At 38.4% G+C, this 17,702-nt stretch overlaps 1 protein-coding gene and 1 long non-coding RNA gene across 2 annotated transcripts; one reads left to right on the top strand and one right to left on the bottom strand.

Moving 5' to 3' along the window:
* Nucleotides 1-2,589: 2,589 nt before the first annotated feature.
* On the top strand, nt 2,590-4,290 carry LOC133444149 (uncharacterized). The gene is made up of 4 exons (XR_009782705.1): nt 2,590-2,674; nt 3,033-3,106; nt 3,762-3,825; nt 4,216-4,290. It is a non-coding gene; the product is annotated as an uncharacterized LOC133444149 (long non-coding RNA).
* Nucleotides 4,291-4,560: 270 nt separating this feature from the next.
* pdcd4b (programmed cell death 4b) lies at nt 4,561-17,230 on the bottom strand. Its single transcript, XM_061721695.1, has 12 exons — nt 17,175-17,230; nt 16,681-16,785; nt 15,354-15,668; nt 11,205-11,296; nt 10,846-10,959; nt 10,519-10,740; nt 8,085-8,182; nt 6,323-6,437; nt 6,014-6,121; nt 5,575-5,685; nt 5,331-5,470; nt 4,561-5,239 (listed from the first exon to the last, which is right to left on the bottom strand). The coding sequence occupies exons 2-12, from the start codon at nt 16,721-16,723 to the stop codon at nt 5,182-5,184; spliced, it is 1,416 nt and encodes a 471-aa protein (XP_061577679.1). The 5' UTR covers nt 16,724-16,785; nt 17,175-17,230; the 3' UTR covers nt 4,561-5,181.
* Between the last annotated feature and the right edge of the window lie 472 nt (nt 17,231-17,702).

The following is a 17,702-nucleotide window of genomic DNA, read 5'->3' as shown; positions in this document are numbered from 1 at the left end:
ATTATTGCTACGCATGGAAATAATTGCCAGGAATGTCAAAATCTGATCAGTTATTTGAGATATTTCATAAGGTTTAAAAAAAAAAAAAAAAAAAAAAAAAAAAAAAAAAAAATATATATATATATATATATATATATATATATATATATATATATATATATATATATATATATATATATATATATATATATATATATATATATATATATATATATATATACTGAGACATAAAAGCATTAGAAAGGTACAGTGGCAATTGGAATGTGAAATACTTAAATATTTTAGATGCGACAAACAGAGGATCGATTTCCTCCAGCTCTTTGGGGCAAAATGTCAAAATTAAAACTTGACCAATAAGATCATGAGTAAGTAAACCATCAGGGCAGACAAAGTTGATTTTTTATGTAAAAGTTATTGTTTTTCTTCCCCGATTTTAAATGGGGTATAGATTCTGATGGCTTGAAACTGACCAGGACTTCCACAGGGAATACACAGTGTTATGATCTGGACCTGAAAGAGTGAAAAGATGCAGAAGAGAAGCTCTTTTGATAACGTCTTAAATGCCTGTAAATATACCAAAAACACTGGCAGACAAAAATCTGATATTCTCCAAGGGCTTGGCAGAAGAAGAATTTTCCTGGATGTCAATGACCCAACGAACAGTGCCAAAAATAAAAGCGAACAAGTGAAAACCAGGACTTGGCCAAGTACTGATGCCTGCCTTGAATCTAACAGACACCTCTGGTGTGTTTTAATGTGTAACGTAAAACACAACCTTTCAGCATTTAAACAAAAACAGCAAAAAAGGGAAAACTCAGAGAGCATCTTTATGGAAAATTGTGTAACACTGATATCCTCCATGTTAAGGGGGATTGAGTGTGTTAGAAAAGAGGTGTTGCAAAATACAATTTGTAAATGTATAGTGCACTAACATTTGCATTGCTCGTTTTCTGTGGGGCTCTGTGAATCTGAAATTACATGATGTATTTTATTTATTGGAATAAACACCAATTGTTCAATTTAGAACAATTTAGTTTAAGTTGCATTTTGCGGGGATGACTTTTTCATTTCAGGAGTGGCTGCCTGACACATGATGTGTCCTATTTGGCTGCAACATCAATGAACCCTTTAAGCACAGTAAAGTCTGAGCTGCTGCACTCACATAAACACAATGAGTAAATCTTCGAAAGTATTTACATACTCTAAAAACGTTAAAATCACTGATGATGGAGATCCATACTTTTCAGAGAGAGGCATACTCTTATATTATTTTCTAATTACTAGTGCAATATTTAGCTCCATATCAGCATTCATTTGGTTATTGTCTTGTGGACAACAAGCCCTATACTTGTGTAAATACAATTAGTCACATTCATGCTCAGTGGCGGTTCTCATACAAAATTTCATTTTTCATAAATTTAGATAATTTAATTGCTGGATTGTCAGTATTGTCATAAAAAACCTAAAATACAAATAATGAAAGTGCACATACTTGGGCATTTATTTAATTCAGCATCAAAATCCTGCAATTAGATAGTATTACTTGTATTTAGTATTTGCCCCTGGGCTATTTCTGTATTTTGTGCAATAAAGCTGAAAAATACTGCAATGATTAACTTCGCTTCGGGGATTAATGCAGTATTTTTGAACTGAATTGAAATTGAATTGCTAAAACAAGCCAATCAGAGCAATCTAATTTTAAAGTATCAATTAATACATCTAAATGATTAGTTGATGCTACAACGGCTCAAAGGAAAAGTATGCTCTAAGTCAATAATGCATAATAATAAGGGATGTGAAGGACAAGCGGAACATGTGTGGGTGCAGCTTGTGTGTAGGGTGGCCATTTCTACAACACCAAAAAGGAGGACACTTTGCCGCATTTAGTGAGAAAAGAAAAAATCGCAACATACAACTCTAGTGTACTACCCACTACAATATAATTTACAATACCACAGTGATTCTGAGGTACGCTGTTCATCACAAGACAATTTTATCTATCATATATCATGTATGTGTATGTGTAAGTGAAAGGTGAAAAGTCTTTGTTCACACAATTTGAATTTATTCAATACATTCAAAGTGCAGTACCAGTACAGCAGAACATGTATGGTCTGAAATGTGCAAATAATAAATGTACATAAAAATAAATAAATGTTTCAAAAAAATACATTCCGGTTCTTAAATAAATAAAAAAAACTTAAAAGTGCACCTGCTTTGAAAGCATATTTGGCATTAAATTGGCATAAAAAATAAATTAATGCAAAAAATACACATTCCAGGTCTTAACAAGCATAAAGAACATTTGTTTTATGTAAACAACAAAAGACTGAGAAAAAACACCATGTAACAGGTGAAAACAGTACCAGTAGCCTACAGCAGAACAAGTATGGTCTGAAATGTGCAAATAATAAATTTACATAAAAATAAATAAATGTTTAAAAAAAAATACATTCCGGTTCTTAAATAAATAAAAAAACTGGGCTGCACACAACTGTCAGTACTGGTCATGGATGTATTATGGTGCTGTTACTGACAGTTGTGTGCAGCCGCCTGCGTGTGTCAGTGAAGCCATGTTGTTATTCGCTTTGAGAAAGTCACGTGACTCTGGCGGAAGCGTTGGCTTGACAACTGCAGTAATCTTTACCTGCTGCTGCTGCGGCTGAAACAGAAGGTGCGATTTTATATTTGTACGAATTGATTTACATTTTCTCCACGTTATAATTAAAACCAAATCACAGTGTATTTTAAGAGATAGCTAACTAAGTTTTATTAGTGGTCCATAAAAGGCAATATACCGTTTATTTTGTGCATGGCGTCGCGCAGCTAGCTCTCTCGCCGGATCAGACTAGCGGCTATGCTGCTATAGGGTGATTTATGGTTCCGCGTTACACCGACGCAGAGCCTACGGCGTAGGGTACGCAGCGACGCGCACTGTACGCTGTACCTTCCGGCGTAGGCTCTGCGTCGATTTAACGCAGAACCATAAGGTTAAGGTTTAACTCTGTTTAACTAACTCTATTTCTCCAAAGGTTTATAATCCAGGTGCCATAAAGTAAAAATCCTGTCCAGCAGTTGTTCCAACCAGCTCCTCTGCAGGTAGATGGTAGGTTGTTAGTCAAAACACCTGTTTTAAATGTACTGGCTCATCCACAGGTATATGTTTTAATCAGCAAATATCATGTAAAGAAAATTATTTGACTAATGGTGCTTTGAGACTGACCCCATTTCAAAATGGGTCTTAATTTAAGATTGATTCAAAAATATATTTTTGATTTTGTAAAAACAAAAAACAAAAAAACATTAAAGCACATTCTCTTAATGTTGGTGAGCCCAACTGTTTAATCAGTTGATTTGTTTCTGTGGTAAAAGTCGTAACGCAAGGACAAGGCTTTTGCGTGGCCAGTTAATTTAATCTAAGAGTGAAATACATAATGCAAGACCTTCAAATATATAATCTTGATTTTTTTCAGTGGAAAGTAAACATAAAATAAATACACACGACGACACAGTGTAACATGTCATTTTTTTCATTAAGAGCTGTCTGATGCTGTACGAACTATAATAAGACATACATCTATGCAATTTTTCTTATTCATTATTCTCAGATCTCTATTGTGATTTAAAGCTTCGGTTAGATGGCAGGACTCTCAATTACTAAAGCTACCAAAAGTCACAAATCAAAGCAACATTCATTATGAAGTGTGAAATGCCAGTTACTGTAAGTAAAACAGTCTTCATGCTGTCCACTTACCTTTCAGCACACAGCAGGAGACACCATGCCAGAGGTCAAGTCAGTATTCAGAGAAGTTCTGCCCAAACAAGGTTTGTACAGCAGTGTTTACAAAATGTTTTGTGGCGCTCCATACACCAGGTGAACTGTTGAGAAATGTGCTCTGTTGTCTCTTTTAAACCTCAGATCAATTGAGTTTATTGTAATTAATGGGCTTTAGGTCAATACCATAGCTAGACAATGATAATGCACTTCTTATGTTGAAGGTTGTATTTCTGGGCTTTACCAGTGCACGTACAGTATACAATGTCCTTATTTCATTAAAAGGAGGATTGACCATCATTGATACAGGAATTTGAAACATCTATGAATACTGGAATAATTGGTCTCTGGAGTATCTGCAGATCTGCTTGGTGGTCATGGTTTCAATACTAGATAAATAAAGGCTCAGACATGACATGTTCTTTTGGTAACATCCACAGGACAGCTGTCCATGGAAGATGTCCCTACCATGGTTCTGTGTAAGCCAAAGCTGCTCCCACTTAAATCCGTCACACTCGAGAAGCTGGAGAAGATGCAGATGGAAGCTCAAGAAGCCGTCAAACAGCAGGAACTAGCAATGAAGGAGCAAGAGCCCTAGATACTCAGTGGAAGATTTTAACCCAATACATTTTTTTTTATTGTATCTATAATTTGGTGTTTGTGGATCCGTTTTTCTGATAGCTTTCTTTGCTTGAAGGTGAGGTAGCCACCTACATTTATGTGTGTAGCGCTGAGCTGTAATCTGTCGTAAATACTGTGGTTCAATGGTGACACTGAAACAGTCATACATTATTGAATAGGTATTTAATGAACAAACAAGGAGTAATATGGATGTATTTCACTCTCCTAATACAAAAATAAACACTCTTTACACGGTATGATGAAGTTACCCAACTGGCATTTGTTTTTTGATGTTCTGATATTATTTTACATCATTGTGTGATTTACCAGGTAAAGGAGAAAGTCAAGCACAACACCAGCTAGTTAAGGAGCGAATAAAGCGCTGAACCAACATTCTCCCTTTATTTTTGTTTTTTAGCCACACTTGGTAAAGCTAATAACACAAACCAGTTATCTCTGTACAAACACTTTTTGGAAAACACAAAAGGAGTGGCGGTGAAACCAGAAAATAAAATACTGCACAAAACAACATGGAATGACTGACACTGAGAGGTGTGGCACTTTAGGAATAGCTTATGTAAATGTTTCTATAAAAACACCTTGGATAAAATTATCTACTTCAGTTTTAATCAAAAGTGCAGTTTTTTTGTCTACCCCACCTCAATTTCAGAATTTTACTGTCAGAAGAGAGAAAACTTTACTCGACTATTTTTTTTAAAATATGTTCGTAAAAGAGTAGTCTCATCCTCTTCTTTACAGGAATTCTGGCACATAAAAAGGCCTCCTCAGTAAGATTCAAGTTTCACAACACCATCTCCCTCGCTGAAAAACCTCTTCCGGCTCCTGAAAATACAGATTACCAACATGGTTAACAAAAGTCAAGAAATATTTACAGATGAGTATATGGTTTTTGTCATGAAATCAGAGCACCTACCAGCAGGGACACTGATCTTTTAACTTCACACCAATGATTCCCATGCGGAAGCTCTTGTCAACAAGTTGCTCCAGGATAAAGTATGCACGAGGTACATCAATGTTTATTTCAGCAATGTCCATGTAAACTCTTTCGTAGCCCTATAAAACAGAAGTCCACTATACGTCAGCCACACCGTCCTTAGCAACAAATGAGCCAAGTGAAATTACTTAATGCTCAATTCAACCACCAGGGGGCATCTTACCCTTTTCATTTGGTCCACAGTTATGATGGAGGACTTGGAAAGCAGCTTGAGTAGATGCAGCACCATTTCAGATGTTTTTTCCCCTTTGGATTCCAGCACCATCACGATTGCCTGAGAAAAGCACCACAGATGTTCACCTTCTTTTTATAAATCTTGTTAAACATAAAACCCTGCAGTATCTAACATCAACTAACTAGTATCTTCTGGGAGGAGGTATGACATTCAAAAAAAGAACAAAAAAAGACAGCCACTGCTTTAAGTACAGCTCCAAAATATTTAGTTTTCAGTGAGGATTTAAATACAAAGATTCAGTCAAAACCAGAACATATGTCTTAGCAGTTTGCAAAACATTTGTGCACTTTAGTGTTCAAAAAAACATGATTGCCACACTTGTTTTAGGCTACAGTTTACGCCTCTTGAAGTGAAGCCATGAATTTACCTCGTAGACAAACTCGTGATGGAAATGGGGAACCTCCAGATCCTTAAGGCATCTCTCAGCTTCTTTGATGTCTCCAGAGAGTAAGTACTCCTTCAGTAGAAGGTTCATCTGGCATGACAGAGAATCAGTGATTATACTTTTAAATCAATGGCATTCTACTTATAAAGCACCAAATCATTCGTGAGACAGATGGCCTACTGATAGTGTTTGCACAAACATGCCTAATTTAGTTTATTGGAAAGAATTATCAACAGATACCAAACATTACACAAAAATAAATAAATAAATAAAAATGGGAAAATGTCTTACCCCTTTAATGAGCTGTATGACAGGTCTTTGGCCTCCACCTGCCCCCCACTGGCTGTCCACGCGAAGCCCACCCATAGTCATCTTCTGCAGCACAACAGCTCGGTCTAGTGCTGCCCTGAGGATTGGAAAAATACAAAAATAATTAAACTCCAAAAAGATTTTAACAATGACAAAAGATTTAAAGTGGTTCAATATTTTGTGTAATGCCAAAGCAATTTTTGTATATTTCTTTGTAGTCTTCCCTGCAAAATAAAAAATAAAAAAAATAGATATGACCAAAGGGTGTTTAGAAATGTGGCCACTTTGAAGCAGGGCTGGGCAATATGGCCAAAAACTATAAACACCTTTGTATTTTATGATCGACATCATTAGTCACCTTTGCAGCGTACAGCCAGACCGCAGCTGCTCCTCAGACAAGTGAAGGTGGAAAAGTGGGTGTTTGAGAAATGTCATCAGAACAGCCCAGTGAGCACAAAGGAATGTAACTCAAGTTTGTGCAACAAATAAGTACATTTAGTATTAGCTTCTTCTGGATTGCTATGTTTGGCCCAACCAGGAGACGTAAATAAATCAGCAGCTCACCTGTTGCTGACAAATACTGAGGAAACGGTAGGGGCAGAACTGTGCTGTGAGGGCCTGACATGGCTTTATAGTGGAAAAGATGGTGTGAGATCATCTTGATCTAAAACAGTTTTGTCTGATTTTATATCCAATTTGAAAAAAAAAAAAAAAAAAAAAAAAAAAAAAAAAAAAGCCTTAATTACAGTAGCCAACCTAATCATGAAGCCACAACTTTGGCATTTGACCATCACCACCTAGGCCTTTTCTAGAGAGCTAATACTGACACAATTATAGTTATTTTCAGAATATCTCACACCACACTGATCACAATTAGATCAGATAAAGACTTCATAATGACCAGTGGGAAAAATGTACTGACATAGCATTTCATGACAGAAGTATAACTGAATTAGCCTATCAAAGGCAGGGATGTTTGGAAGCCAGTGACTTAAGTGGAAACTCTACTTATTGGCCATCTGTTTTAGAACCAGTGGCAACTTTCATCTTTTACATACGTTCTGCACACAGAAGTTGAATTTTACATTTAACCCAAAACCTCATGCAAGATGTTATTTTAATTTCTGACCAACAGGGCTGATGAAAAAGGACAAACATACATTATATACAGTGTATATCATCAGTTGTTCAGTAATAATCCAAATCAGCTTTGCTTTGTAAGTACGGTACGTCTATCCCCCATCCATTGGAGCTCATTAAATATGTAAGAATATCTCAGTGAGGCAATCAAATCAGTCCATCTGGGCAGGCTTAATATGTTGACGACAGAGCATGGATGTAATCTGGAAATAAGCAGTGTAGATATCTACAAGTGAGAATAAATAGCTGTTTGAATCTGCTTTGGCATCAACAGTCGAAGATTCTGACTCTGAGGATGGCACTCAAATCATTCCTTTGCAAGGTAGATGTATTTGCCGTTTTGCAGACAGGCTACGGCAAAAGTTTAATTTATTCTGCTACACAACACAGTCTCCTGTTGCTCTGAATACGCCGCCTTGTTCGTTGCTCTGATTGGTTGCAGCGCTAACCAACTGTGTACAAAGGCAGTTTGACAAGCAACTGTCGGTGCTGCCCCTTGAATAAGGAGGATCGTTTTCAGGCCCCACATCTTTCTAGATGCGAGTCTGATTCATCAGGCTAGAAACAATTACAAGTCAAAAAGACTTGAGTGAAAATCAAATACCTTGCATATTCACAGTCAACTTTGCCTTTGTAGCCTTCAATGTAGTTCTTGGACAATATTTGGTCACCGACAGCACGTGCAATGAACTGACCCACCAACTGAAAGAGACGAGTGCAAAAGGTAAAAATGTAAACGATCCTAAAAACAATACATAGCACCACACAAACTGTAAAAGAAACCAGGCAGATTAATTAATCTCTCATATGACATTTTATTCTCTGATCATATCATAAAGTTTCCAAACATGACAAATGTTTTATATTTACTTGTTTAATCCAGCTAAGTAAACCTAACTATCAACATCCTGGTATGCATTACTCAGGGAGGATTTTGGTTTTTTTCAGTTTGAAGGCCTAGCAAAAACACTGACAGGACAGATGACGACAATGTCCTCGGGGCCACGTGTGTCATTGTTTACAGTAGTGTGTGAGCGCATGATTTATGGAAATGAAAGAGCTGGCTTTGCTCTTCTGGCCTCCACAAAGACAGCGCTCAGTACTGCTCATTGTTCCTGTGCAGACGAGAGGCAGCTACAGTACATCTCATCTGACCAGTCACTGTGGCTAGACTGGCAGGCATATGTGGAGAAATAGACACTATGAGTATGTGTGACACTGAGAAAGACCGAGTGAAAGAGCAGAGGGTGGCGAGTGGGGGAAGGGAAGTCATAATGCCCTTTAAACCCACTGAGGGCTGAAAGAGTGAGACACAAATGACCAGCGAGACCAAATCAGACAGTGCAAGGCAGGGGGGGGGGGGGGGGGGACAAATAGCCCCCTGAGCATCCTTTGCTGAGCTTGCATTTTACAAGCTCAGGCCAACAATGGCTAGAGATCTCGTCTGTGCTGACTGAAAAGGAAAGAGCTCAAATGTGCACGCACAACACACCAGCTCTCACAAACCAACACATGAAACCACAGCGTTGTTCCCCTCTGCTGCACCACAGGCAGCGTTAAAGCTCCTCAAACAGAAACAAAACATGTGGCTGACTTTAAATGGTTTTGTGTGTTTTTGTAACAGGGCTGACAGAAACAAGCGAGACCTTTTCTGATTGGGTGGTGTAATTTTGTACATGTCCAAATACATTAGTAACACTGTATAATGCATACAGATTTTGAAAATTGCAACATAAGCCAAATTTTGTTGTTTTAATTTAAAAAATGTATTTTAAATACATTTCTTTTATCTTTAACATTTAAGTACATTATGAGATGAAATGGAGAAAATTCCCAAACATACGTATTTAAGAAGTGGATAACTGTGCTTATGTTATACGTACATTAGGGATGGGCGGGATGGACTAAAAAATGTATCACGATAATTTCTGGAATTTATCCCGATAACGATAAAAATGACGATAAAAAAATACCAATACAACTCCACCTCTGTAACTATAAATCTATCTCGCTCTCAGATCCGCCATGTTTGTTACACAAAAACGTCATCATGGGAATCCTTCAATCCTTCCTTCCTTCCTTCCTTCCTTCCTTCCTTCCTTCCTTCCTTCCTTCCTTCCTTCCTTCCTTCCTTCCTTCCTTCCTTCCTTCCTTCCTTCCTTCCTTCCTTCCTTCCTTCCTTCCTTCCTTCCTTCCTTCCTTCCTTCCTTCCTTCCTTCCTTCCTTCCTTCCTTCCTTCCTTCCTTCCTTCCTTCCTTCCTTCCTTCCTTCCTTCCTTCCTTCCTTCCTTCCTTCCTTCCTTCCTTCCTTCCTTCCTTCCTTCCTTCCTTCCTTCCTTCCTTCCTTCCTTCCTTCCTTCCTTCCTTCCTTCCTTCCTTCCTTCCTTCCTTCCTTCCTTCCTTCCTTCCTTCCTTCCTTCCTTCCTTCCTTCCTTCCTTCCTTCCTTCCTTCCTTCCTTCCTTCCTTCCTTCCTTCCTTCCTTCCTTCCTTCCTTCCTTCCTTCCTTCCTTCCTTCCTTCCTTCCTTCCTTCCTTCCTTCCTTCCTTCCTTCCTTCCTTCCTTCCTTCCTTCCTTCCTTCCTTCCTTCCTTCCTTCCTTCCTTCCTTCCTTCCTTCCTTCCTTCCTTCCTTCCTTCCTTCCTTCCTTCCTTCCTTCCTTCCTTCCTTCCTTCCTTCCTTCCTTCCTTCCTTCCTTCCTTCCTTCCTTCCTTCCTTCCTTCCTTCCTTCCTTCCTTCCTTCCTTCCTTCCTTCCTTCCTTCCTTCCTTCCTTCCTTCCTTCCTTCCTTCCTTCCTTCCTTCCTTCCTTCCTTCCTTCCTTCCTTCCTTCCTTCCTTCCTTCCTTCCTTCCTTCCTTCCTTCCTTCCTTCCTTCCTTCCTTGCATGGATTTAAATGATGAAAACGTCATCAAGGGGAATTTATCGTTTTTACCGTGAGATGACAAATTCTTATCGTGAGGAATTTTTTTGACGGTATATCGTGAACAGTAAAATATCGCCCATTTCTAACGTACATGTAAGTTCATTACCACAAGACTCACCTGAGGGGCTCCAGGCGTGTCCAGGACCAGATCCGGCAGGTCTCTGAGCAGCTTATCAAAAGAGTTTTCCATATTACTGTGGGATAAAACAGTCCCACATAGTTCAGCCAGCAGCCTGGAGGTGAGCTCCCGGTGGCTGGCCTTTGCCTCCAGAGCCAGTGATACAGCCAGTGAGGGCACCTCGCTCTGCATGGGCCCAAGGTTCAGCTCTGCCAGGAGCTCCTGCAAGTGGAAAAGCAAATTGCCTTGGCATAGAATTCATGGTTGTGAAGAAAAGACACAAAAATGGCATTTTTACTGCACAGAATTACACTTTACAGCACTTACAATGACTTCATTTGTGTCTCCGTGTTCAAAGTACTCTTGTACTATAGGGGTGACAGTCTTCTCAAAGTCCCTCTCATCCAGCGGAGGGACCACAGTCTCATACACACAGTTCTCCTGACAAGAGGAAAAAAAAAAAAAAATCATCAGATCCTTTTACTCTTAGGACACATGGACATTGTCTGCTCAGATTCAAGAACAAATGACAAAAGTAACACATTACAAACAGCCTTGCCATCAACAAAAAGTAAATGATGTCTACAAAGCATATATTTGTGACAATCCAATGCACAGACTTGTGTCAGACGTGTATATGATCATGCTACTTAAAAACAGTAGTAGTGTAGTGGTCCAGTCATTACCTGATCATCATAGTTGGGGTCTTTCTTATCTACTGCTACCGGCTCATAAACTTCACCAGACCTGCCCCACACACCTTTTCCTCCTGCCCCACCTGCAAAAAGCAGACATAGTCATCTTTAGATTAGATCCCGCTATTATCACTGGATGATGAACGTGTGTTTAATGCACGTTGGGTAATATAAACTCAAGGCGTGTTATTGGCCACCGAGAGCGTGTAGAATGACGTATTATCCCTGCATCAGCAAGATGTATACGCCGTCAGACAGGTGTCATTGTCTGAACAAGGATGGATGAGCATCCGGATGAGTGTTTTTCGGCCGAGTTTTGCTTCTTGCAAAGCCCCAGTTTTGTCATCTTTGTGTCCACTTGTTCAAAAAAAAATGTACCATCCGTTGTGGTTCTGGACATACACTTGTTTATGGCGTCCTTAGATCTGAGGCTGAGTAGCTCTCCTCGTCTCCCCAGTTACTCATTTTGTAAATATAGATCATACCTGTGACGTCTTGCTGCTGCGGTTACTCTCATCAGCAGTTTCCTTATTTTATAGAATAATAAAAAGAAAAATTACCCTAGTGGGTTCTACTCAGATTACAAACCCCTCCCATCCCTTGTTAGTTCTCTTTACATTAGGCCTCACCCGGTTAAGTGTACCCTCAAAAAACCTTTATGTATGTATAAAACCAGGTGGTACCCAGACAGAGTGCTAATTTATAGACATAATCTAAATATATAAATATAGACCTTTCTACAATAAGTTTGACTTCAAAGAGACATTGCCACATATAATGGTGTAATAATTGATATTTTGCTATTCTATTATTATTTTTTGAATCGGCATGTGTAATCTAAAGGAATCCCGAGGAGACAACTATTTTAATCCCAGGACTACCATGCTGTGTTATAATCCTATAATCTCTGTATGTGGATTTGGCACTTTTGTGTACATTATATTATGTAGACAATTTGTTTACACAATTCAGACACATACAACTGCATTTCGTATGAAAAACTGGCTTCTTGCTTTTCAAAACATTGAATATAACTGGAATACTGTGCTTAGGTGTAATGTTGCCTGTGTAGATAAAGCACACGCGGCTCTTCAGCTGCTGCTGATATGCACTTTAGACAATGTTTTCTGCATCACCACAGAACAAAAATAATTTTGTTTTGGGGTCAGCACCAGCAGCAGACTGCAGACAGGTTAAGAGGGTTAATACCAAAGAAGCTTGTAAACATACTCTGGAACCCCTGTTACTCACCCAATGTTCAAATGCAGATCAGCACACACACAGGCTGTTCCATTTCAGCATTAGAATGATTTGTGCGCTTGTTTGCCTTAACTTAGAACTTTGCACACCCACTGTGTCGGTCTGTCTAAACTACAATGCATAACGTTTTAATGGAAGAGAGCTTGCAGCTCACTTTACAGGGCTTCACTGGTGTGGCACTCCTGTTATGTAACCAGAAGAGGGTGGAATCTGTGCCAAGACAAACTAGACATGCCCATGGGAAGAGCACAGTGGCTGAACCATGCCGCTGTCTGAGGGTAAAATGGGCAGATCATAACTGCATCAGTGGATGAAGACCTGCAGCAAGAGACAGGCAAATGTTGGCACTTACTAAAGTCTGACTTACAAACACACTTAACATTGTTGCCTTTGAAGAAACCCAGGCAACGACCCCTTGGTTCGGCGGAGCTAACTTTGACTGGAAATGAGATAATGTGATAATATCAAGTCATTTGTGACTGAATTCCTGATGCTGAACTGGATTAACATATTATATAAACAAGTTACATCCCCTTTTTTTCCTGTGATTTTACCTTTATATGCAACCGCATTGGGTTTGAAACTAAACAAGCAAGATGTGATCAAACCATAGACTTTTAGATTGGATTACATTGCACTTAGCAGATGCTTTTATCCAAAGCAACTTACAATTGAACACACACGCTTTTGGGGTGTAGGAGGAAACCCATGCAAGAATGGGAAGAGCATACAAACTCCATACAAAAAGACTCCTGTCAGGAATCGAACCAGGAACCTTCTTGCCGTGAAGGCAACAGTGTTAACCACTACTAGAGTATTTAAACATTACTTAAATTAATTTGCTCATTACCTCAACACAGATTAGGCAGATAAAAGATTCAAGCTAATGTTATTTATATAGTGTCTATTACTATACAAATTGTCATTAGGCACTTTGCAGAGCAATTATTACATAAAACTCCCCTTGAAAAGGGAATAAAACCTTGAGCAGGACCTGGATCATAAAGGGGGACCCTCCTGCCAAAGGCCAGCTGGGTATAGCGTGAAAAGGAATGTCAGAAGGAGAGAATGAAGAACAGAGAGGCACAGGTACAGACAGGATATACTAGTATTAATTATTCGTGGACAGGAGAACTAAGAGTTTTATGTACGGTTACTTGGTGTACTACAGGGATGACTTGACTATATAAAAAGATGTCTATCTGGAGGAGATGGCCCTTTATCAATTCCAAATAACGCAAGCCTGTGCTTGCATTCTTGGGAAATCTGTACTTGGCAAGTACGAGTAAGGAGACTGTACTTTGGAGGACGCAAGAACGCATGACTCTCTTTGTGCAATTGGAACAGCAGCATACTTGTGTTCTCGTGCTCAGCTAAAAGGCTAACACATACTGTACACGCAACATCTAATTGGGAGTAAAAAAAACACCCTATTACATTAAAACAACTTTGAATGGGCCATATATTGCTCTTGCTTACGTTTTCATAACCATTACATTTTTCGATACGTTTTTCCAATGGATTTTACATTTTTGTCAGTCACGTGAACAAAGTTAGGTGGAAGTGAAAAGAAAAATAAACTGCAAACATCTGATTAAATGTCAAATAAGAGTTTAAATTTGTAACTTTACCATAAATATAAAGTTATAATAACTATATCCTCGCATGGAACTTGCAAACACAAGTACTCACAAGCATGCATATTTATAAATGGCTGATATCAGTTCAGGTATTGAGCTAGCAATCAGCAGCTCTTTGACTGAAGCTACCAATATGAAGTCTGAGAAAATCGAAATGAAAGTAAAATAGGACATTGTTACGCTAAAAACAAACAAAAAATAAAAATCTGAAGACAGATTTCAAAACAATAACTTAAGGTTAATTGTTTCGTAGACTTAAAAAGGAAGAAAGCACGGGTGAGTTCCACAACATCAAAAGATCTGGAAGACAACTTGAAGAAAAACTCCTTCAACATTAGCATAAGTCAAGATTACTCTGGAGAAGGTAGGTGTCTCATTGAAAAATGGCGCAACCAAGAGATGCCTTCATGAATGTAGAAGTCTTATAACAAGGCACAAACCACTGACAACATCCAAGAACAGGAAAAGATTAGACTTTGTCAGACAAAAGTCTCCCATGCTCTGGAATCAGAATCTTTGAGCAGAAGCCAAGACCGGTATCAGAATATTGGGAAGAGAAAAGTATGGAAAAGGAAAGGGACAGCTAATGATCCAAGATTAATTCTGAACTTTGAGCTCCTGAAAACAGAGGCACTTTGCTGAATGTGTCTGTAAGCAATATTGTTGTGAAAGCTCCTAAATCAAAGAGGAAAGTGTACAATTTGATCAAATCTTGAGTGTTTTATTTTAAATCCATTGTGATGTTGTGCAAAGGCAAAAAAAAAAAAAAAACAGTGCCATCATTGTCGAAATATTTCTAGATCTTGCTCTATCACTGTTGCCTTGCCCTGGACATAAGACCACTTCTCTTTTTAAAAACAGAAGAAAATCTGATGCCCCAAAACAACTTTAAACCAGATTTAACAAAAACATGTCTTGTATATATTTAAAAATGTTGCCATGTTTTGTAACTATTCTGAAAGCGCTACCAAGAAGATGGCAAGTCCAAGAAAGAAGCACATTAAAGGGTGTAAACTGCCTAAAATCAAATAGCCATTTGTTCAAAGACTAATTGGTTCCTCACTGGATTATGGATGCTTACTGGAAAGCAAACATGCTATGACAACAGCTTTGGTAATGGCCCTTTGATCAACTAATTGTTGGCTATAGTAAAGACTAAAGAAATTTGACATCTTTGATACCCTCTCACAGGATCATGTCTTCATGTAGCAAGAACTCAAAAGACACAAAACCCTCTTACCCTTCTTTGGCAAGCCTCTGCCTTTCCCAAGCCGGGATTTTCGGTCCAGCAGTTTGCTCTTGGGACTTGTGGGTGCTGCTGAATTTCCTCTTACTGCATCTCCATTGTCACTGAGGGAGTCCCCCCTGCCAGAGTCCCTGGAGGAGTTCTTCCTCAGCCTACGTTTGGCTTTTGCCTTGAGACGTGCCTCGTGGATGCTGTTGCTGGATGAAGTCAACCAATTGCCATTGATCTCGTTTATATTCTTATTGGTGACAACCCACCCTCCGTTGTCTTCCTCTCCAGAAATGATGGCATCACTGAAATGCCCAGCCTCTATTAAATCAGAAGGACAGACAAGGTTAGGTTTGTGTAAATGGTAAATAGACAATGAGTGCAGAGGTGTCAAGTAACGAAGTACAAATACTTCAGTACCTTACTTAAGTAGAAATTTTGGTTATCTATACTTCACTGGAGTAATTATTTTTCAGACGACTTTTTACTTTTACTCCTTACATTTTCACGCAATTATCTGTACTTTTTACTCCTTACATTTTAAAAACAGCCTTGTTACTCTATTTAATTTCAGCCTTTAAAAAAAAACTATCCAGTTAAATTGCTCCATCCGGATAGAGTGAATTTGGTTGTGGTTGTTTCAGATGTTCTTGTCCAGTTTTGTTCTTACATCCGTTCCCTCAGATTCCTGCAACTAAACTTGGATGTACATTCCAATAAAGGTTAGGATAAATGATAACATGCCTCTGAAGTTTGACTTTTTGCACCATTACAATACTTATAGGCAACTAGTCATCATATCTCCTGCTCTCTGAAACACATGTTAATGCTCAATAGTACACATATATGGTTCTTTAATATATTTGAATTATACTAAGATGCATTCATTTTCAATGGCTTTTGTCCTTAATGGCTTTTTCCCCCCTTACATTACTTTTACTTTTATACTTTAAGTAGTTTTGAAACCAGTACTTTTATACTTTTATACTTTTATTTGAGTAAAAAACTTGAGTTGATACTTCAACAGGAGTATTTTTAAACTCTAGTATCTATACTTCTACCTTAGTAATGAATGTGAATACTTTTGACACCTCTGAAAGAGTGTGCAGTATTCAGATATATTGAAACGACAATCACAGCAGATTGTCACTAGAAAAACCTTCAACATGAAATCAACCGCAAACAGTGATGAGAAGCTGCAGATTCAAAACAGCAGTTGTTGCAAGGAAGCAAGCAAACGAACCACTTCCACATTAGAAAGTCCCACTGCCCCACATTAACACCCAGCTGATGAAGCATTTAAAGACTCTGTGTCAGTGTGAGTGTCTCTTACCCACGGGATTAGCCTTCAGCCAAGCCTCACAGTCGGATGCCATGTTTTACAGTAGAAAAGAGCTTAGGCAGTGCAACCTCCAACAACAGAATACCGGAATAATACCTGAAATATTGAAGAAAGCATTGGAAATGTGACATTTCCTGTGTAGACGTTTATTGAAAACAAGCCCAGACATGTCGGTTCTCCCTCCCCCTTTTCATTCAGCCACACTGTTGACAAACAACTGGCACTAACTGAAGTGTAATAGCGATTATTGCTCCCTAAAACAACATTAAATATCTAACAATTGCAGCTTGTGCAAGTTTAAACGTAGCCGTTTGAGCTAACGGAAATGTACGAGATAAAATCAAAAAGTAAGCGAGCTCGGTAAGTTCCTTTCAAATAAAACGACGCAATAACATTATCAACAACACTGATGCAAAAAAAAAAGCATGCACGTCTCTAGTTCTGCGTATTAAGTTGGTAAAGAAAGCAGAAAAACAAGCACTAACCGTGTCTCGCACCGAAGCTTCACTGACGCGAAGGCTGTTGTTATTGTTTTACTTACCCAGCAACGCAGTCACGTGACCAGCAGTTCTCTAATCTGATTGGCTGAAGCGAGTTAGGTTTTTAATTGAGGACCAATGAAAATGCTACACGGGATTTTCTTCTCGCAAATTCTGTGATGTCAGCGTAGTTTATAAAACACTGCCCCCCATCGTTGTAACTGCAGCCTAGTACCTTTAGGTTTGTTTTTGTTTTGTTTTTTAAATTAAACGCTCGCTTATGGATCGTTGAAAACATTAAAAACTATGACTATAACGATATTGAAGGTGATATTTAATTTTTCGACCTTTGTCAATATGTTTTACAAGCAAAATCATCACCACAAACATTTAAACAATTATTTCCCCTCTTTGAACATAAAGCAGACTGAAAATATGTCATTATTGAAAAAAAATTAATCAAAGGAACTGTTTTTCTATTTAAAAAAAATACACTATTTAAAAAAATGTATTAGTCCTGCTAATTTAAGTTTA

This window comes from Cololabis saira, chromosome 1, assembly GCF_033807715.1.
Source record: "Cololabis saira isolate AMF1-May2022 chromosome 1, fColSai1.1, whole genome shotgun sequence".
Lineage (NCBI taxonomy): Eukaryota > Metazoa > Chordata > Actinopteri > Beloniformes > Belonidae > Cololabis > Cololabis saira.
Note: the sequence above shows the minus strand (reverse complement) of the source record. Positions and strands in the feature narration are given on the sequence as shown.